Here is a 22,160-nt window from a genome sequence, read left to right on the forward strand (position 1 = left end):
TACACATAACTCAGCTTGCCACCTGGTGAACATTTGTTGCCACCATTATACACAAGGCTGTTAGTAAAAGGGACGACAAACTGATGACTATTCACTGTGGACGTATTAAGGGGCACTGAACCAAAAATATACAAAACACTTGTGTTCTTGCACTGCCTCCTTTCAGCACTGTAGAGGAATTTGGGTCAATTTGCAAAAGTAACGACAACTGTATCCCCCGTGGAAGGATGATGCCAACATATCCGGTGCTGGGCGATACAACTCAGAATAAATCACTCCAAAATAGAGATGGATGATAACGTGACCTTTGATTTATACTATTCGAAAATATTCACGTAAGCGATCGTCAGCTAGTTTAATTTTGTCAGCTCCCCATGATTTCGTCATAGTTTCATATAAATTGCACTCACAGTTGAAGGCAAGCAAGGGGCCATCTATTGGAAGTGAAGAGTTGGGGGGCGATAAAAGCTTCTTCTGAATCATTCCGGACGGTTTCAGTGCAGTCCCAGACAAGGCAGACACAGAGAGAAGGGAGAAAGGGAGGGAGTTACGTGTGCTGCTACTGTGAAATGGGGTCTGAATTTATTTTATGGAAACACCGTTTGCTCTTTTCGTTGATCCTTTTGAGTGTTGCATGTTCTAAGGTCCACTATGGACTCGCAGCTCCTGTTGAAAATCAAAGCACTTTGTCCAAGATGTTCCCCAGAGGCAGTCATTGGGCGGTGGGTGAGTATTCGCTTTAATGCTACAACTGTTGCTTGCCGTAGACGTGTGCAAATGTACTCGAGCCTAGACATTGGCCGTTCAGCGAGGAGACCGATTGGACATTGAATCCCTTACTGTCGTCCCTGAAACCAAACCGTTCAACGTTTGGCCAATCGTTAAAGTGCCTTTCTGCCTTGAATATTGGTGGACTGTGTGCCTGGATTGAACCCGGCACCTCGACTATATTAAAAAGTGCAAAGCGCTGTTTTATTTTAAATGAAGGTGTTTTATTTGCCTACCAGGCGGGCGGCGCTTTATTCCGTGTGTGCTTTTACTAAACTGGAACAATAGTGCGCTTATTTTTTGCGCACATGCAAACCAGTTTGTCTCCCCGTTAATCGTTAGGATTATTTCTTAAATTTCGGTGTCCGATTGGAACAAACCTTCGAACTCCGGGTAGATATTCTAAAACAGCCTGTCTGGATAGGTTATGATACCTGTCTGGGGAGGTGGGACTGGAACTTTCTGATCCAGACATCGAGATACCAGCACTGCTCCACAAAAAAAAACCTTGTTAACCGGAATGTCTTCTGTACCCGGTTAACAGCGGAATAAGTAAAATCGGAAATAAAATAAATATACAAAATGCTCGAGAAACTCCAGCAACCGCAATATTTTCGCCCTTTCCCATAAAGAAAACTCGGAAAAGTCTTTAGTAGAAACCTCAATCCGACCGGAGGCAAACTAACGCGAACAAAATGCCAATATATCCAAGATCCAAGAGGTCTCAAGACCCAATGATCTGTCCGCTGCAATCTGTTGGACAGCAGACAATGCTAAATCTACCTCGTCCCTTTTCTAGTTTGCAATGAAAATAAAAGTTTGTCCTTCTTTCGGAGTGATGAATACAGCAAGGAAAATGAGGCATATTCCAGAGTGGAACAAAGCCATCGTTTACTGTAGGCTAGCGGTTTGCCATTATTCGCCCTCTTCAGATTTCTTTCCCTGTCTAGGAATTCCAGTTTGCAGTCAGAACTTTCACCGCCTCCAGTAGCCGCTCTTTCCCACACCCCCAACACCTCAAGTAGTACGCTAGTAATTTCAGTGGCAGTCTGAAGCGAAACGCAGGATAGATACAGAACCATCCAAACACGAAATACCGACTGAGTTACAATTTTTAAAAATAGCGTATACCTTTGCGTTACTAAGATAGGTTATGCTAGTAAGAGAATTGGGGCCACGGATCACCAGCATATTAACAAACTATAAGCTTTCAATTACACCCGTGTAAAATTAATTTTACAAGCTTTACTTCCAATGTCCTGCATTCAGACCACATTTCCGAAATCCGGGAACCTGTCAGCAGAACAGTTCGAACTCTGAAGCATGCAGTTGCAATTCTGTTTTATCAGTCACATGAATCACAGATTTTACATATTATTAGGCCCTCGTTTTAAAAATAAAAATCTGAACCTAAAGGACGACACAGTTTCACTCCATGATTCCATTTTTTTTTGATGAGCGTCTTGCGCCATCTTTTGTTTATATTTATAGCAACCACTGGATCTGAACCACAATGCAGGAGTCTGCAGCACGACTATCTCGCTGATTAAACTAACCGTCAAAATAGTACCACTGCTGGATTGAACCCCCACCATCCTTTTGATCTCTCAATTAAACCGATATGTAGATTCTTTCGATAAATTGTGAATTGTGTCTCATGAATTGTACTTCTATATTGTTGTCCATGTCAGTGTAGTCTGGATTAATGCCACACAAATTTACTGTGATGAAAATTTGGTCTTCCTGCATTTTTGTTACAATTCTTAAAGCCATTTTCTTTCCAAAATATATCTTATTCAGAAATTAAGTAAAATCACGTGACAAAATAGATCATAGAGTCATAGAGATGTACAGCATGGAAACAGACCCTTCGGTCCAACCCAAAGGGTCCATGCCGACCCAATCTAGTCCCACATGCCAGCACCCGGCCCATATCCCTCCAAACCCTTCCTATTTATATACTCATCCAAATGCCTCTTAAATGTTGCAATTGTACCAGCCTCCACCACATTCTTTGGCAGCTCATTCCATACACATACCACCCTCTGCATGAAAAAGTTGTCCTTTAGGTCTCTTTTATATATTTCCCCTCTCACCCTAAACCTATCTCCTCTAGTTCTGGACTCCCTGATCCCAGGGAAAAAACTTTGTCTATTTATTCTATCCATGCCCCTCATAATTTTATAAATCTCTATAAGGTCACCTCCCAGCCTCTGACGCTCCAGGGAAAACAGCTCCAGCCTGTTCAGCCTCTCTCTGTAGCTCAGATCCTCCAACCCTGGCAACATCCTTGTAAATCTTTTCTGAACCCTTTCAAGTTTCACAACATCTTTCCGATAGCAGGGAGACCAGAATTGCATGCAATATCCAACAGTGGTCTAACCAATGTCCTGTACAGCCGCAACATGACCTCCCAATTCCTGTACTCAATACTCTGACCAATAAAGAAAAGCATACTAAATGCCTTCTTCACAAGTCAGACTTTATAGAAAATACAATAAAAATATTATGTTTTCAATTGATCATTTTACTCTTAGGTGCCTCCATCCAAATGCAACTTTGGAACATTTATTTAATACAACAAGAAGTATATGCATTTCTATACAAGTGACGTGGTGTTATAGTTAACAGACCCTTAGGTTAGCAAAGCAAAAAGGCCTCAGGTGGAAGCCTTTTCTTATTGTTCCTTTGTGACAGCTCCTCCAATCTTTAGTGTGTCTGTCAGCACATAGTTTTGCCCCTTGGAATGCGCCAGTCCATAACACTCAGTCAACATGAACTGTTTGCCCTGGAAGACCAACAAGTTTTGGGCACGTCAAAGAGTGTCTTTCTCTAATTTGATGGCCCTCCAAATGTAGTCAATGTTTGTCTTGGTTTGTGCTCCTGTGAAAAATCCCTAGAGCACAGAATCCTATATCACAGAGATGTTCAGCATGAATCACAATAAAAATGATTGTCTCTCTCTCCAGACGTTATTTGCAAAAGCACGTTCCAAAAGGAGATGTGTGGTGTCTCTTCACCACCACAGCCATCTCAAGGGCAGCAAATGGCACCTTAGAGAGCATGCATGAAAGACCTGATAGATAGTGCCCATCTCACCGCCAGTACTGTGCTTGTCAGAAAGTTCTGATGATGAGGTGTTCTGTCAAATGACTTTGTCTCCACAGGGGCATTATCTGAGATGGTCACACAAACATAGAAACAGTGCAGGAGTAGGCCATTCAGCCCTTTGAGCCTGCTGCACCATTCAGTATGATCATAGTTAATCTTCTATCCAAATAACATCAACATTCTTCTTTCCCCATATAGCCTTGAGGACATTACATTGCTGAATACTATGTTTGTTTTGAATCCCCTCAACCAAAGCCACCAAAATAAATTAGTTGGCTATATCTCTTGCTGTGATGTTTGATATGTTTATCATGCTCTTGGACATATCAGCGTTTCAAAAGCGTGGAGCACTTTGGAATGACCTGAAGATATGAAAGGTATTTTATAAATTTTTTTTGTTCTAAAGAAGTCAATCGGGAACTTGTAGCAGACACACTGAATACAGTAATGATGCAACTGACAAGAAATGAATAATGTTATCATTACCATGGATCATCTTGTCAGAAATTTTGTAATGATTGTCAGAAGGCACTGCATTTGGGCTGTATTTGTTTAACTCCAGCTATGAACTATAGTGCTAGAGCAAAGACGATCAACTTGAGAGCAGAACTGAAACAGTACTGTGGGACTGTTACTTATTATTCATTCACTGGATATGCCCAGCCTTAATTACCCAGTGGGCAGTTGAAAGTCAACCACTGCTAGGTCTAGAGTCATATGTTGGCCAAATTAGGTCAGGTTGATAGATTTCTTTCTCACAAGAACATTCGTGAACCAGATGGGATTTTGTTTTCTTGACAATGGACAAGTGTTGCATGGTCATAGTTAGATTCTTCAGATTTGTTATTGTATTTAAATTCCACAATCTGACATGGCAGGGTTGACCACAGGTCCCCAGAACATTACCTCTAGATTAATAGTCCAGCAATAATGCCACTAGGTCATTGCCTCCCCAGTACTGAAATGCTTGTAGCTCAAAGTAAGCAATTTTCATAGTTCATAATTTAATGTAAAGACCACCTACCATTAGAACTGATGCATGTATCAAGATAAAACATTTTCATTTGTTGATAAACATAACATGGAGTGTTTACAGCTGGCTGCTTATAACTAGAATAAAACATGATTTACCTCATATGCAAAAGGAAGAACATTATTAGAAACAAATCAGGACTGCTGAGAATTCTGAATAAAAAGAGACAATGCTGGAAATTTCCAGCAGGCAATTCAGCTGAAGGGTTAGAACAGAACATAAACCTTTCTTTCAATGCTGAGCAACTGCTGTGCATTTGAAGAAATAAGACTGCTTTACATAATATGCTGTATATTGGAGATAAGGTTTACATTGTTTATCTTGAGTAAGTTGTTGTCAGAGCCCATTAGAACTGTATCCAGTCCCTTCAGCAATTTTATGGAGTGATTCAATTGACTTAACACTGACATCCATGATGCTGCATACTTAAGGAGGAGGCTAATATGAATCATCCTCTTGACACTTCTGGCTGAAGGTAGTTGCAAATGCCATATCATTGTCTTTGCATTTATGAGCTTGCCTTTGCCTTCATTAAGCATTAACCCTACTCAGGTTAGCTGTTTGCTAATCCACCACTATTGATGTCTAGATGTAGGTGGACTTCAGAATTTTGATCTGATCTGAATCTGTTCCAGTGCTGCTTCAACTCTGGTATCTATCCAAAATGGATAATTTGCCTAGATCTGTCCTGTCCATAAAAAAAAGGGACAAATTAAACGACCAATTACTGCTCCAAAATTGACTCTCATTGATCAGTAAACTGGTAGAAGTTGTCATTGATAATGCTATCAAGTGTCACTTACTCAATTACTCACTTAGCCTCATTTTGGGCTCTGCAAGACCCAGTCAGCTCCACACTTCATCATAACAAAGAACAAAGAAAGCTTACAGCTCAGGAACAGGCCCTTTGGCCAAATCTACTGTTTAAACCTGTCGCCCATTCCTAAGCATATGTATCCCTCTGCTCCCTACCTATTCATGCATTTAATGTAAAGACCACCTATCATTAGAACTGATGCATGTATTTAAGACAAATCTTAAATGAATCTACCATGCCTGCTTCTGCTACTTCTGCTGGCAATGTGTTCCAGACACCTACCACCCTCTGTGTAAATTACTTGCTTTGTGTATCCCCCTGAAACATTTCACTTTTCACATTGAAAGTGTGACCTCTCGTTATTGAATCCTTCACCCAGGGGAAAAGGCTTGTCTCTATCCACCCTGTCTATATCCTTCATGATTTTGTACACCTCAATCAGGTCCCCCTCAGTCTCCTTTTTCCTAATGAAAACAAACCTAGCCTACTCAACCTCTCTTCATAGCTAGCACCTTCCATACAGGCAACATCCTCGTAAACCTTCTCTGCTCCGTCTCCAAAGCCTTTTGGTAATGTGGCAACCAGAACTGTATATAGTATTCTAAATGCGGCCAAACCAACATCGTGTACAATTTTAAAATGACCTGCCAGCTCTTATACTCAATACCCTTTTGGATGAAGGCAAGCATACCATATGCCTTCTTGACCACTCTATCCACCTGCGCAGTTACCTTCAGGGTACAATGGGCCTGAACTCCCAGATCTCTCTGCTCATCAACTTTTCCCAAGGCTCTTCCGTTTATTGTATAATTTGCTCTAGAACTAGACTTCCCAAAATGCATCACCTCACATTTGCTTGAATTGAACTCCACCCGCCACTTTTCCACCCAACTCTCCAGTCAATCTATATTCTCCTGTATTCTTTGACAGTCCCTATGCTTTCTGCTACTTCACGAATCTTCGTATCATCTGCAAACATGCTGATCATATCAACAGTGCCTTCTTCCAGATCATTTATTAGAAACAACAGTGGCCCCAGCACTGTGGAATACCACTGGTCACCTTTCTCCATTTTGAGAAATTCCCTTCCATTACGACTCTCTGTCTCATGTTGCTCAACCAGTTCTTTATCCACCTAGCTAGAATACTCTGCACACCATGTGACTTCACTTTCTCTATTAGTTTACCATGGGGAACCTTATCAAAAACCTTGCTAAATTCCATGCTAGATGAAGCCTTTCCTTCATCTAGCAACTTGGTCACTTCTTCAAAGAGCTCTATTAAGTTGGTAAACCCCACTCCAAATATGAACAAAAGAGCTGAATTCCAGAGGTGAATTGTTACTGCTTGCCTTTGATATTGAGGCAGCATTTAACTGAATTTGGCATTAAGAAGCCTGGGCAAAATTGAAGTCAGTGGCAACTGTGAGAAAACTCAGCACTGCTTGGAATCATAGCTAGCACAAAGAAAGATGGTTATAGGAGTCATGTATCAGCCCTGGGACATTGCTACATGAATTCATCAGGTTAGTGTCACGAGCCTAGACATTTTTACCTACTTCATCAGTGACTTACATGTGAACAAATTCGGTAGAGTAGATGTTCCATGATTATTCAATAATGAATCAATATCATTCACAGCTCCTCAGATACTGCAGCAGCCTTTGCTAGCCTGCAATAAGACTTGGAAAGGATCCATGCTACATGGAAAGTAACAGTCACAGCACACAAATGCAAGGCAATATGCATCTCAAAAAAGTGGAAATTGAACCATCTTCCCATGATATAAAACTGCAATGCGATCTCTATCAGCATTGCTATTGGCTAGGAATTTAACTGGACCAGGCAAATAACTAGTGACAGATCAGAAGTTGAGAATTCAGCAATAATTTACTCACTGTAAATCTTGAATCCTCAATCCCTATCCACTACTTACAAGGAACATCAATTTTCCCAGGTTAAAGCAACTCCAACAACAGTCAAGTTCAACATCGTCCTGTAAAGTGAAACCAGTTGATTGTCAGACCATCCACCATCTTAAATATTTATTGCCTCCATAACTTGTGCACAATGGCAGTGATGTCTACCATCTATAAGATGCACTGCAGCAATTGATCATAGCTCCTTCAACAGCTCTTTCCAAATCTGTGAACTCTACCACCGAGAAAAACAAGAATAACATGGACATTTAACAACACTTGCAAGTTCCCCATCAAGTGGCATACCAGCTTGACTTGGAATTGTATTGCTGTTCCTTCACTGTAAACTGAATTGAATCTAGGAACTTCCTCACAGACAGGTAATAGCAACACTACATAGACTACAAAGTTCAATAAGACAGAACACCATCATTTTGCAAGGATAATTAGAGCTGGGCAAAAGTATTAGTCATTTCAGAGACATTCATATCTCATTAATTAATTTTTTGACAAAATTTGATTTTTGAGTTCTTGGCATTATTTCGGTGAACCTTTTAGAAGGAATTGGACAATTACAATTCAAGAACTATAACACTGTTGCAACTTGTCCTTCATAGGTATACAATGGAGTAGTGCATAGTTAGAATGTTAAAAATACTTAATCATTTTGTAGCTAATGATGTTTAATTAAATTCCAAGAAGTCAAACCAAGGAGTTCCAGGATCCTGAGAATGGTGTTATCACCTGCTTTTGTATACATCTTTTGACAATAAGGACATTTTTGATAGTATAGGCGCTGTCATACTTTAACACCAGCTTGAACTGGATTTTTTGGTGGAACTTGAAATGACTGCAAAGTGTCTCAATGGCACAATATCAACTGAAAAGGCTAACATGAAGCTTTAAATTTTCAGCACAAACCAAAAGAATCCTGGCTGTTTGAAAAAAAAAACATTCTGGCAATAATGCTGAATGAAAATAATGTGAAATACATTGTGCAACATTTGTTATCAAATTTAGTATATCATCCATATTAACGAGGAGACATTGGCCTAGTGGTATTGTTGCTAGACTATTAACTCAGAGATCCAGGGAATGTTCTGGAGACCTACGTTCAAGTCCCATGACAAATGGTGAAGTTTGAATTCAGTTGGAGTCTGGAGTTAAGAGACTAATGGTGACCATGAAACCATTGTTGATTATTGGGAAAAGCCTATCTGATTAACTAATGTCTTTTAAGGAAGGAAACCCTGTCTGGCCTATATGTGATGTCAGACTCACGGCAATGTGGTTGACTCAACAGTCCTCTGGACAATTAGGGGTGGGCATTTAATAAAGTAAAATAGCATGGAAACAGACTCTTTGGTTCAACTCGTCCATCCCTGCCAAGCTTTCCAAACTAAACTAATCCTACTTGTCTGCATTTGGCCCAAATCCCTCTAACCTTTCCAATTCATGTGCATTTCCAAATGGCATTTAAATATTTTAACTGTCTCTGCATTTACCAGTTCCTCTGATAGTTCATTCCACACATGAACGATCTACTATGTTAAAATGTTACCCCTCAGATTCCTTTCAAATTTTGTCTCCTCTCACCTTAAAAATATGCCCTGAGTTTTGAACTCAGCCACCATAGGGAAAAGATGGTTGATATTCACATTATCTATGCCCCTCATGATTTTATAAACTTCCATAAGGTCACTCCTCAACCTCCAATGCTCCAGTGAAAAAAGTCTCAGTCAATCCAGCCTATCCCTTTAACTCAAACCCTCCAGACCTAGCAACCTCCTGGTAAATCAAGTCTGAACTGTCTCAATTTAATCAAATACGTCCTTCAATAGGGCGACCAGAACTGTACACGGTACTCCAAAAGTGGCCTCATCCTGTATAACCTCAACATGATGTCCTAAATCTTACACTCCGTGATCTGAGCAATGAAGGCAAATATGCTAAATGCCTTCTTAATCACCCTGTCTACCTGTGATGCAACTTTCAAAGAACTATGCATCTGAACCCCTTGTTCTCTCTAGCAGATTGACAACACTTTCCAGGAGCCTACGATTAACTGTATAAATTTTGCCATTGTTTGTTTTACTAAAATGCAATACCTCACATTTACTCAAATTACACTCCAACTGTCATTCCTCAACCTATTGGGCCAATTGATCAAGATCCCTTTGTAATCTTAGATAGCCATCTTCACTGTCAACTTATACCACCAATTTCGGTGTCATTCACAAAAGTAGAAACCATGTCCCCTAAATTCTCATCCAAATTGTTTGTATAAATTACAAACATAAGTGGACCCAGCACCAATCTCTGCAGAACACTGCTGGTCACAGGCTTCCAGTCTGAAATACAACCCTCCACCCGCCCCTGTCTTCTACTGTCAAGACAATTTTGTCTCCAATTGGTAAGCTCTCTCTGAATCCCATGTTCTCTACCATGCGGAACCTTGTCAAAGGCTTTACTAAAGCCTTTTTAACACTCTACCCTCATCAATCTTCTTAGTTTTGTTGATCTAGCCAGAGATACTCACACCCTGTGAATGAATGAAATGAAATATTAGTGCAGACATATTCTATGTTCACAGTTCCTTCTGGTGGACGATCTTTCCAGAGAGCCATTGAAGACAAAGTAATTCTAATTAAAAACAACCCCACCTCTCATGCTTATATGGTACTATACTTCAAATTTAGTGTAAATCTTCTTGATTTTAAGGTCATTTGATGGGGAAGAAAAGCATTGACGACAGCCTTTATGGCTATGCCAGCAGTGACAACATGGCTCTATCAGAATACGCCAAGCAGACAGAAGGTAACTTGCAATGGGCTGAGATGGCCAAGGATTTCTTACGTTTGTGGGAAGGAGTCACATCCAGAAAGATTCAGCCAACAAAGGAATACTTTCCAATATTTACCAAGAAGCCATGGCAGACAACTGACAATGACGTCCGAGAGGTAAGTATACAAAATCCACTTTGCAATAAACAGAGAAAACTCTTCTAAGGGATTACTTAGCAAAATAAAAATAATTAATCATATAGGGCAAAAATATCAGTACTTTAATCACTGATAATTGGAAGTTGGATGATCACACTGAAGATATTAACACACAAGTGTTCCATCCTTCCTGAACTAGACTGAGGAACTCATCTAGAATATTGGTTCCTGATTACTATATATTAACTGCTGCTGGAAAGTTTGAGTAGAAGCATAGCCTGCTGGCAATGCTGTCACTTGTTTGGGAATAGCAGAATAGCAACAACCAGAATGTAGTTAAGACATAGAAAGTGTTTATTTTGTTGTGTATTGGAAATGGTAATGTCTACAGAAATATATTTTTCCATTAGGAAGGTGATGGAGAATATTGGAGGAAGAAGAGCAATTTTAATTTAGATGCTGTAAAATAACGTTTCTTATGATGCACTCCATCAAAGTTATAGCTGTGCAATGTATAATGACAGCAGTCAATGACAATTTGGATTTATATAATTCCTTTAATGTAGTAAGAGGTCTCAAGATGCTTTAAGGAGTTAGAGCAATTTGATAAACAAATATTTAGACAAATGACGAAAAGGTTGGTTAACTGTCTTTTGCGCAATTAGTGATGGGCAATAAATGCTGCCAAGCCAGTGACACCCACATTCGGTGAATGAATAAAGAAAAAAACAAGAATTTTGTTTTGAGAAGTATCATGAGGAAACAAAGTCGGAAAGGCAGAAAGATTTAGAAAGGGAATTCCAGAGCTCAGTCCCAAGACTGCTGCATTCATGGCTGCCAATGGTCGGGTGATTAACATCAGGGATGCACAAGAATCAAAAGATGGTCAAGATTGCAAAGATAAGTGAGGCTGCCAGAGTTTAGAGTGATAGAGAGTGGTAGAGCCATCACAGATCAGAAAAAAAGGGAACATCAAATTTCAACAGTATCGAGCTTCAATGATACTCAGTCTTATTTCCCTGCTAAGAAAATGATTGAATTTTTTTATAAATCACAAAATATGTAATAAATGTGAGGAGCTTCTGGTACAATAGTGCACTCTTAAAATAGGTAGAGTATTGATAAGAAGAAACACTGGAAACAATTTCTCTCATGAGCCTGCCTACAGTGGAAAATCGGTGGAACTGTTTATATTGTTTTACTGGTGTCTCTGTGAAACTTGAAAAAGCTACAGTGGAATGGCGGACGATCCCTGCAGAAATTTTACACCTAAGTATTTAAATTATTAAGCGCCAACATAAAACTCTTTGTGGCTGAAATTCCTGGGTGATCAGAATTGTGGCATACCCATGTGTTACAATATAAAATGTCATTTCAAATGTAACAGAATGTATGAGGACAGATTTAAAAGCACATCTCCCCGTCTGAAGTCATGGCTTTCAGTGGTGGAGGGAGGGAAATTAGGGATGTACAAAAGACCAGAATTGAAGGATTACTGAAATTACAAAGATGAATAAGATTGCCAGACTTAGAGATGCTATTGAGTTTTGAGAAGATTTGTAGCTTAGGTTGAGGTTCTGGATTAGGTTTGCTCGCTGAGCTAGGTTTGAGCTACCTTCTCGCTCAGCAAGCAAACCTACTTAAGGAGGCTACGCTGAGAATTCAAACCAATGTGGTTTTGAAAAGTTATTTAAAAAGTTATTTCATGAAATATGACCATCATTAGTAAGACCAGTGTTTGTTGCTCATTCCTAAATGTCCTTGAGGAGGCAAGAACCTGTATATCTGCATGGTGTATGTAAATCCTCAGAGCTGATGAGTATTCAAAGAATTCCCAGCTGCAGATAGCTGATGACAATTCTTTCTATGTCTTCCAGAAATACAATAGGCAAAAATAATTGATCCCTCCTGATTATTTGTGACTAATTGTGGTGTTTCATTGAATGGTTCACTCAGAGGAGGCCATTTGGTCCCACATGTCCATGCCAGTTTCTTGCAAATGCCCTTTCCCTGTAGCCATGCAGTTTTTTTTCTCCTTGATAATTAGAATTCCTTTTCAAAACTACAACTGAATCTACATGCACCAAATTCTCAGGCAACAAATTCCAGATCTTAACCACTCACTGTATCAAAACATTCCTCCCTTGTTGCATTTGTTTCTTTTGCCATTTAACCTAAATTAGTGTCCTTTAGTTCTCAGCACTACTGCCAATCTAGCCTTCAAATCTTTTCTAAAGTGTGATTTCCAGAATCACACACAGTGCTCTAGTTGAGACTGAACCAATTTCTTTTTATATAAAGGCTTACCATTACTTCCTTGTCCTCTATGTCTTTATTTATAAAACCCAGGATTCCAGATGTTTTATTGAGCAATTTCTTTTAGCTTGCTCCGCCACCTTCACGGATTTCTTGTATGAGTCAAAGTACCTCTGCGCCTGACCACATTTTGGAAATTTACTTTTATTTTGTAATGCCTAACTTCACTCTTCCTAGCAAAGAACAACATTTCACACTCCGCACATTAAATCTCATCTGCCATTTGTCCATCCATTCCACCGCTCTGTTTATGTTCTCTTGAAACCTGTTGATACAATCCTAGGTCTGCATCACCTAAAAATTTGAAATTGTGCCCTCAAAAGGGAATTGGAAGGTGAAGGCCAAAGTGCCCACAATTTCCACCTTTGCTTACCTTAGTACCCTGAAATGTAATTTATATGGTCCCATGATGTATGAGCTTTAAGTGCAACCATTCAGGCTGATACCTTCTTTCTCAATTTTAACTCCATCCAGAATCAACCACATCCTTCTTAGCTTAACCTTTACTTTGCAGCAATCTACCTTTACTTGCATCTTCTAATAGCAAAAGAAACATCACAGCCCCCTCAAATCATATGTCTTCTCCTGTCTAAGAATAAAAGAACTTTACGATTAATAATAAAAGTAGGTCTTTCAGCCCCTCTCTGCCATTTGATAGTATTATGGCCAATCTGACTGCAGCCTCAACTCAACTTTCTTGTCGGCTCCCCATAGCCTTGGGCTCCCTTATTGATCAAAAATCTACCTGACTCAACTTTGAATGTACTCAATTATTCAACCTCCTCTGCTGTCTGGGGAAGAGAATTCCATAGGTTAACAATTCTTTGAAAGAGAATAAAATTCTCCTTATGGTCTTAAATGGCAAACTGCAATTTTTTAAAAGTATGTCCCCTGTTTCTAGACTCTCCAATAATGGAAAGCATTCTCTCAACATACACCCTTTCAATTGCTTAGGATCTTATATACTTCAATAAGATCATCTCTCATTCTTCTAAGCTTCAGTGATTCGGCCTGTTCAAAATTTCCTTATGAGAAAGCACGTGCATCATAGGCATCACGATAAGAACTTCCCCTGAACTTCTTCTAATCCAGTTATATCCTAGAGTAAACAGATCAAACCAGTAGGAGAAAGTGAGGACTGCAGATGCTGGAGATCAGAGCTGAAAATGTGTTGCTGGAAAAGCGCAGCAGGTCAGGCAGCATCCAAGGAGCAGGAGAATCGACGTTTCAGGCATGAGCCTTTCCTGAAGAAGGGCTCATGCCTGAAACGTCGATTCTCCTGCTCCTTGGATGCTGCCTCTCCTGCTGCGCTTTTCCAGCAACACATTTTCAGATCAAACCAGTATCCCAGATACAGTCTCACTAAGGTCCTGCATAGTTGCAGTAAAAGTTCCCAACTTTTATATTCCATTCTCCTTGCAATAAATGTTAACATTCCATTTGCATTCTGAATCACTTGCTGCACTGACAAACCAACCTTTTGTCATTCCCGAGCTCTCCGCACCACAGAATTCTACAATTTCTCTCCATTCAGACAATATTTTTGTCTGGCCCTAATTTTTCATTCTTCCTGCCACAGTGGACAAGTTCACATTTTCCTACATTATACTTCCTCTGTCAATTTATGTCCTTTCACTTAACCTGTTTAAATCCTTTCATAGACTCTTTACATACTTAGTTTTCTACCAATCTTGGTGTCACAAACAAAGTAACTTTATGTTCATCCAAGACCTTGCTATATATTATAAGTAGTTGTTATATATTATAAGTAGCACTGACCCTGTGGCTCGCAAGCCTGAAAAAGACTAATTTATCCCTAATGTCTGTTTCCTTTTAGAATTATTATCACATATTCTCAAGTACAGGGATACACAAGTACAGTGAAAGGTGTACAAAGTCATCATTCTCAGCACCATCTTAGATACAAAACTTAGGTACAAAGTAGAAAAATAAAGAACTAAAGTTAAACTTATGGTGAACGTTACAATCTTTCTTTAGCCATGGGCTAGCAAATCATTTGTTCAAATTAATATTTTACATCTACACCATGAGCTTTTATTTTGTGTGGTAACCTTTGATGTATCTAGCTGACTTCCTCTTATGCTCTTGGTTCTCCCTCCTTAATTTCTTTTCATGATTCCTCGTTGATTTCTGAAACTTGCCCAATTACCTGACCCATCAGTGACTGATCTTTGCAGATTTCTATATTTTTCTTTCAATTTGATGTTATCTTTTGTTAATCAAGATGGTGCATTTTTCTGAAAGAATCTTTCATTCTCAATGGAATATACCTTTGATTGCACTTTCAGAATGTTGGCTATAATTCATCTACTCTCCTGCTTTTTAACCTATCTTCCCTATTTATTTCATTCATCTCATATCATTAGAATGGTATTCAATTAAGTTTAAGATATCAAATTTAACTGGGTGGCACCAAGGCTCACGGCGCCAGGGACCCGGGTTCGATTCCAGCCTTGGGTGACTGTCTGTGTGGAGTATGCACATTCTCCCAGTGTCTGTGTGGGTTTCCTCAATGTGCCCCCGTTGGGTACATTAGTCAGGGGTAAATATAGGATAATTGGGTCTGGGTGGGTTACTGTTTGGAGAGTTGGTGTGGCCTTGTTGGGCAGAAGGGCCTGTTTCCACATTGTAGGGATTCTATGATCTATGATATTAGTCTTGGACCCAATCCTCTCACCCTCAAACTGAAATGTCAAAATTGAACATGTTATAGTCACTATCACCAAGGAGCTCTGTTACTGTGGGATCGTTAATTAATCTTGTCCCATTGCACATTGCCAGATCTAAAATAATATAATCCCTGGTTGGAACTAAAATGTACTTAGACTATGACATTTTCCTGACCACACTCTAATAACTCATCCTCTAGGCGACCTTTGCCAATCTGATTTGTCAAATCTAAATGAAAATGAAATCACTCATGTTTATTACAGTATGTGTCTTACAAGCCCTCATTATTTCTTCATGTATACACTTCCTACAATGTAGTTACTGTTAGGGATCCTACAAACTACTTTACAAGTGCCCTCTTACCTTTGCTATTTCTAACCTTTACGCAAACTGATTCCAGGATGATTCGAGTGAAGACTGTCCCAACAGCAAACTCCTGAATTTCCTCAGTGCTGATGCAGTGCCCCATGAGTCAAAACCTATTTATCCCACACCTAGCTTTGAGCCATGCATTAAATTCCCGAAGCCTATTGACCCCATGGTCAGGTAGCAATCCAGAGATTATAACCTTCATGGTTCTGCTTTCTATTTTAGTCTTTAGCAGTTCATAATGCACAAGCAGAACCTCTTTTCTCATCCTATTGCTCCATGTGACCACAACAACTGGTAATATCATGAATGATAGAGACTTGCTGCTTCTCTCTTTTTGCACAATCTATCTCTCAGATTGGTGCAGACTGAATTTGTCTGTGAGCTTCAGTGATACCTTTAGGAAAAACTGCAACCCAGTTCTAAAATGGTTCAACACTCATGAAGTTTCTATTTCGATATCGATGTGAATAACTTGGGTTTTGTACCGAGATAGAAATGTGAAGTAGCTTTCCTTGAGGCCACCATCCAAAGTCCATATACTTTGGGTTGGGGACTTCAAAGAGTAGCACTACAGCTCTGACTGAGCTGGCCAAGTCATAAAGGGCCTAATTGCAAGATAGGGCCTGTGGCTGATGGTGCAACTCCAGGAATTCCTCAGTGTAGTACACTAGGCCCAAACATCCTGAGTTATTTTACCAATGCTCTTCCCTCCATCATAACGTCACAAGTGGAAATGTTCACTGATGTTTGCACAATGTTCTGCACCTTTCATAGATACTGAAGCCATCTATGGCAGGATACAGGTTTGAACTGTTAGTGTAATTCATAGCACTTGGTACTGTTTCGTAAGTACTATCTGATGACAGAATGTTTTCTCAGTATGGTCTGAATTTTGTAAACATAGACAGGCTGAGCACAGCCAGTTGCAAACAACCAAAGGAACATGCTGTTTGACACATCCATCAGTCACTGGGCAAAAAGCCCAAATAGCTGGCAACTCATAAATGCTGAAAATCACATATTCATCTTTTCAACTTGATGGCTTCCTGTTTAAAGAGAACATTACTTTATTGTGAAGAGGATGGCTTCATCTTGCTTAATTTTTTGAGACACCATTTGAGGTGGTCTGGGCACTTCTCAGTGAAATATTGATGGCCTTAGACACATTCATGAGTTAATGTGAGTTCCAGCGAGCAATGACCTGATTAGGTCATCAGTATTCCACACGATACATGTTATATGTCGTACCTTGGCATGAAGCATAAAGGGACCAGATGGCTCAAGCTTAATTGCAACGTGAGCTTCTAAGATCAATTTTATAGCATGTAAAAGTGTAAAAATCCCACTAAGTATATTGAGCAGCAATGGTAGGCTTTCAGTAGACCACAATACAGAACCCATTTTGGATGTTTCAACTAGCACAATGACAAAAGAGAGCTTATTAGACTGCTCCATTTCACAGGTGAACTTGAGTTTGTGTTGAAGCCCATCTTGGCAACCGGGATGCATCACTTTTATCTGAAACTGTGTGAATTGATATCATGAACTCAACAACTCATGTATTAGAGTTCAGCTTCAACAACACCATGATTAAGCACAAATAAATGCTGTTGCCATTCGATCCCCTTTAGGCCCAGCCCTTGCTAACATTTTTGTTGGTTTCTTTGGGAAACAGATCTTTAGTGGAATGATCCCTAACTTCTTTCCTCTTGCATATTTTCAATGCGTAGATAATGTGTTTGCTATACTTGAGTCTGTCATGTCATGTCAGAATTTCCTTACACCCCTCACTTGGCTTAATCCAGCAAAATTATTGCATGTTTGATAAGGAAAATGTTTTCAGTTTGTCTGCAGTGCAGACATTGACCATTGGTTGGTGCTGTAGGGTGAACTTGAGTTCTTTTTGTTGTATTTTTACTTTGAGGTAAGTTTTTTTTCAGTATTTCTATTTACATTGTAAACCATCTTTTCTCTTTTTTCTATCTGGGAAGCTTCTTCCAACTTAGTCTTGCCTGTTTCAAATACATTATCTTTCCATCTGGCATTCACATTGTGCCCACTAACCTTCACTCTTTAGCTCATGATCTTTGTCCCACTCCAGATCCTTACTGCTGACATTGCTGTTCCTGATTTGATCATGTCAACTCTTCCCAAACTATTTCTAGCCACAGCTGTGTCATCGTGTTGTGAAAGTCATTTGTTTAATATTGATAGCAGGCACCAATATTAACAACTTATATTTATGTAGCGCCTTTATCATAATAAAATACCCCAAGGCAGTCCAGAGTGCTTAACAGAACAAAGTATAACACTGAGCATCAGTAAGAAATATCAGGAAAAATTACTCAAACCTTGCTCTAAGAGGCAGATTTTATGGAAAGCCTTAAATCAGGAAAGTAAGGTAGAGAGTCAGAGAGGCACAGGAATGGATTTCTAAATCTTAAGGCCCAGACAGCTGAAGGAGCTGTCACTAATGGTAAAGTAATCAAAATTGAAGGTGCCCAAGTGGTTAGAATAAGATGTAAATCCAAATGAGATAGACAGATGCTGTAAATGTTGAAATTGTTGTGTTTAGTTCATATTGCATGAATGTATTGCCTTCTTCTGCTAATTCCTCGAAATGAGGAGGATTCTTACCATGGAGTACATCCTCTGGCAAGAAATTGAAGGTTTTGTGCTTCAGGTACTACTTTGTCCTGGCTGACCAGGAAATGTTCTTGCTTTTACCATTATCCATAATCAACCTGTTTGGCTACATCATGAATGGGATACATTGTACAACTGTGGTACATGATCACTGTGGGAGACGCACATCATTGATTTCTTGGCATCAATATATGTCTAAGAATTAAAGCAATTTGGAATACTTCTAATTTTAATTTATTCCATTGTGAGAGCTATTCAATTTTTTTGATTTAAATAGATCATCTTTTCATTAAGTTTTCTATTTTTGTCATTGCCTTTTTTATATGGATAGTCAGGATTCAAGTTATGGAATTGCTTCTGTATTGAGTAATTGTGTAACTTTCCCATTTGGCCAAAAGGTGGAGTGATTCACTTTGGAAAGAATCTGATCTCATCCTTTTTTTCCTTCTTTCAGAGATCTGCAAACGGGCTAGTGTGTTACTGAAGGCTACAGAAGACTCTGACTTTGATCTTTTCTGTGTCACTAGCAATTGAATAATAAGAAGATAATTAGATATTCATCTTGTTGCTTTTAAATAGTTCTCAATTAATTAAATGATTACAATGACAAGGGTTTTGCTAATTGATAATGTTTCTTCTTTGACAGATGGTGGATTATCTTCTGCAATTGACTAGGCTGAAGGATGAAACCCCAAGTTGAATACATTATATCAATCCTGCCAGAAACAAATCTAAAGAGACTATTATGTTCTTTTCTCCAAGTGTTTAGCTGTACCAAATTCTGGATAAAATTGCTTTTGTTTAAAAATAACTGAATGTTCTTGTACCTCTGAACATTAACTAAATGATTTTCACACAGCAGATTATGTTTTGATGTTTTTAATGTAAATAAGCATTGTTAGGGAAGGTCTTCCAACGTAAAGATCATAATTTTACTATTTTGATGTTTTATAATCATTCACCTTTTGGTTTGCAGCTACATTATGAATTATAAGAATAAACTCTAAACCATGTTATGTCAGTTTCAATAGTTAAAGTAACTAAAGCCATTGAGAAATGGATGATAAACAATGACATCTGAATTCATATGTGCACATTCTGAATATGAGCCATCACTGCTTTTCCAGTCGCATTGTAGATGATTACAGGTATTTTCATTTTTATACAAAAGGAGGAATAATGGATTACATAATTCTCTAGAATTGATTGTCATCTCCCTGGCTGGAACTGGGGTTGAAATGATTGCCACATATTTAGCTGAGAGAATTTCACTCATAAATAAAAACAGAACACTTGAGGCATTGACTCCTACAACATACATGAACATGGAGAAAGTTACAAAGAGGGTTGGAGAAGTGGTTCAAATACTAATAGCTCAACACAATCGGTGGAATTTTCCAGGCACACTCACAGATTTTGGAAAGGTCGGTGGGGAAACCTGCTGGGTGGGAGGCAAAAGTTCAGTTTCCTAATGGGAGGTTAAGGTTTTGCTGTTAGGTTCTCTGAACCTTTCAAATGGGTTTGCTTTCTTCATGGCTGGGGAGCTCTTCTGCATCCATTAACATTCCTAAATATTCATTAGCATGTCAACCTGTTGCAATTACATTCATGGGCACAAACACCAAATACAGGAAACACGTATATTCACAAAACTACTTTTTTCTCCAAGCTCTGAATGAGACAACTCCTTTCCTCAGTTAGCCAGCATCTTTGTAACCAAGGCTTTCCTTTGCACAATCATTCATAGAGTCAGGGATGAAACTTTTCCACCAGCTCATGAGAAATATCAGCCAAAGACAGTCTGACTTGTTGTTAAATGTTTGAAGTATTAGGGGTTAAGCCTAACCATGAAAACAAGCCTGCCCAACTGAGGCAGCCACACTGGCTGACACCAGCAAATCTGACTTGGACAGGCAAAAAGGGCTGAACTCAAAACACAGCTCATCTTTTGTGCCAATTTTAAAACATAGCTTAAGGGAAGTGCATAATCACCCCTAAGAAGGAACTAATTTATTGGATGCAGAAAGAAAAACACAAGACCAACTTACAAAGGTTTACATTCCTTTAACAATCAAAAATGTATACTCACACACATTGAGAGCCGTTTTCATTGGCCCACGTAGGGGAGTGTGTGTGTGTACATTTTTGAGTAGTTGTATTTCAGTATTCTTAAAAATAATCCGAGGTCTTACCAAAGCATCTCTGTTTATAATACTATTAAGTAATTTGTAATAAACGGGTTCGTTTTGTCAAGATTGAGCCAAATTATGCTGACAATTTTATATGGGCATCCTTCCCAGTTAGGAATCTGTAACTTATAAACTTATACAAAGAAGATGGATTCATGGCAGTGATTCAACGCACAGTATCCAGGATGGTTCAGATGGACAGGACCAACATTCAGCTGCGTGGCCGTGAAGCTGCTCCAATGATTCATACACACTGATCAGTGAATGCCAGCATATTCATTCTGGTTTCCCCTGACAGTGCTGTACACGGATCTCATAGATCCCACACGACAAAGGGCGAAATTAAAGGGAGTGTGGGATGTGACCACAACATGTATCATGTAGCACGCACAAAATGCACAGCAGCAATGCACCAAGACTCCTTTGACTGCATCTTCCATAATTGTGACCTCTACCACATAGAAAGAAAATGGCTGCAGTTGCATGAGAGCACCAGTAACAAAATGCTTCCTTCAACACTATACATCATCCTGCAGGCCAAAGCAAATTCTTTGTCATTTGATTTCTGTTAGTTCAATCATCACACAGTTCAATACAACACACAGGAGTGAATGTCCGCTCTGTGCTTTAGATGCTTTGTTTCCTTGAGAAGCAGACAGGATTGGGTGGTCAATCCATCCTTGCCCAAGCTCCTTTCAGATTGCTGACCAGATTAATCCCATCCCAGTCCAGTGACAGCAATGGCTCCGATTTCAATGAGTACATTACTGAAATAGGTCTTACATGTTTTCTGACTGGCCATTGCTCTGTTTCTAATGGGATTGATCTCTTTTTACCACTGGCAATCTTTCACATACAAGATGATCAGGGGATTTGATAGAGACATACAAGATGATAGGGTAGACAGTGAAAGTCTTTTTCATAGGATGATGACGTCAGCGTATACGAGGAGGCATAACTACAGGTTGAGGGGCGATAGATTTAAGACAGATGCTAGAGGCAGGTTCTTTACGCAGAGAGTGGTAAGGACATGGAATGCCCTACCTACAAATGTAGTCAACTCAGCCACATTAGGGAGATTTAAACAATCCTTAGATAAGCACATGGATGATTTTGGGATAGTGTAGAGGGACGAGCTGAGAATTGTTCACAGGTCGGCATAACATCAAGGACTGAAGGGCCTGTTCTTCTCTGTATTGTTCTATGTTCTATGTTCCCAGGGACTCAGAACTATATTGCCATTCATTCACTGTTTCTGTGTCAAAATCCTGGAACTTAACTTTATAGCTAACCATAATGGACAGCAGCAGTTCAAGAAGGAGGTTTAACACTACATGCCAAAGATAAGGCTGAAGCA

General features: G+C 39.3%; 1 protein-coding gene across 1 annotated transcript; it reads left to right on the top strand.

The window, feature by feature from the left end:
• Positions 1-431: 431 nt before the first annotated feature.
• Positions 432-19,630, top strand: LOC122555351 (gastrin-releasing peptide). Its single transcript, XM_043701275.1, has 3 exons — positions 432-726; positions 10,369-10,607; positions 19,261-19,630. Exons 1-3 carry the CDS (start codon positions 570-572, stop codon positions 19,312-19,314), a joined length of 450 nt encoding a protein of 149 aa, XP_043557210.1. The 5' UTR covers positions 432-569; the 3' UTR covers positions 19,315-19,630.
• The last annotated feature ends 2,530 nt before the right edge of the window (positions 19,631-22,160 follow it).

The sequence above is a fragment of the Chiloscyllium plagiosum genome, chromosome 1, assembly GCF_004010195.1.
Source record: "Chiloscyllium plagiosum isolate BGI_BamShark_2017 chromosome 1, ASM401019v2, whole genome shotgun sequence".
In the NCBI taxonomy this organism is placed as follows: Eukaryota; Metazoa; Chordata; class Chondrichthyes; order Orectolobiformes; family Hemiscylliidae; genus Chiloscyllium; species Chiloscyllium plagiosum.

Bases quoted from the DNA above. Each gene is read 5' to 3' on its own strand.
- LOC122555351 (XM_043701275.1), top strand. From the start codon at position 570: ATGGGGTCTGAATTTATTTTATGGAAACACCGTTTGCTCTTTTCGTTG. The intron at 727-10,368 runs GTGAGTATTCGC...CTTGATTTTAAG, and splicing joins AGGCAGTCATTGGGCGGTGG to GTCATTTGATGGGGAAGAAA. The intron at 10,608-19,260 runs GTAAGTATACAA...CTTCTTTGACAG, and splicing joins CTGACAATGACGTCCGAGAG to ATGGTGGATTATCTTCTGCA.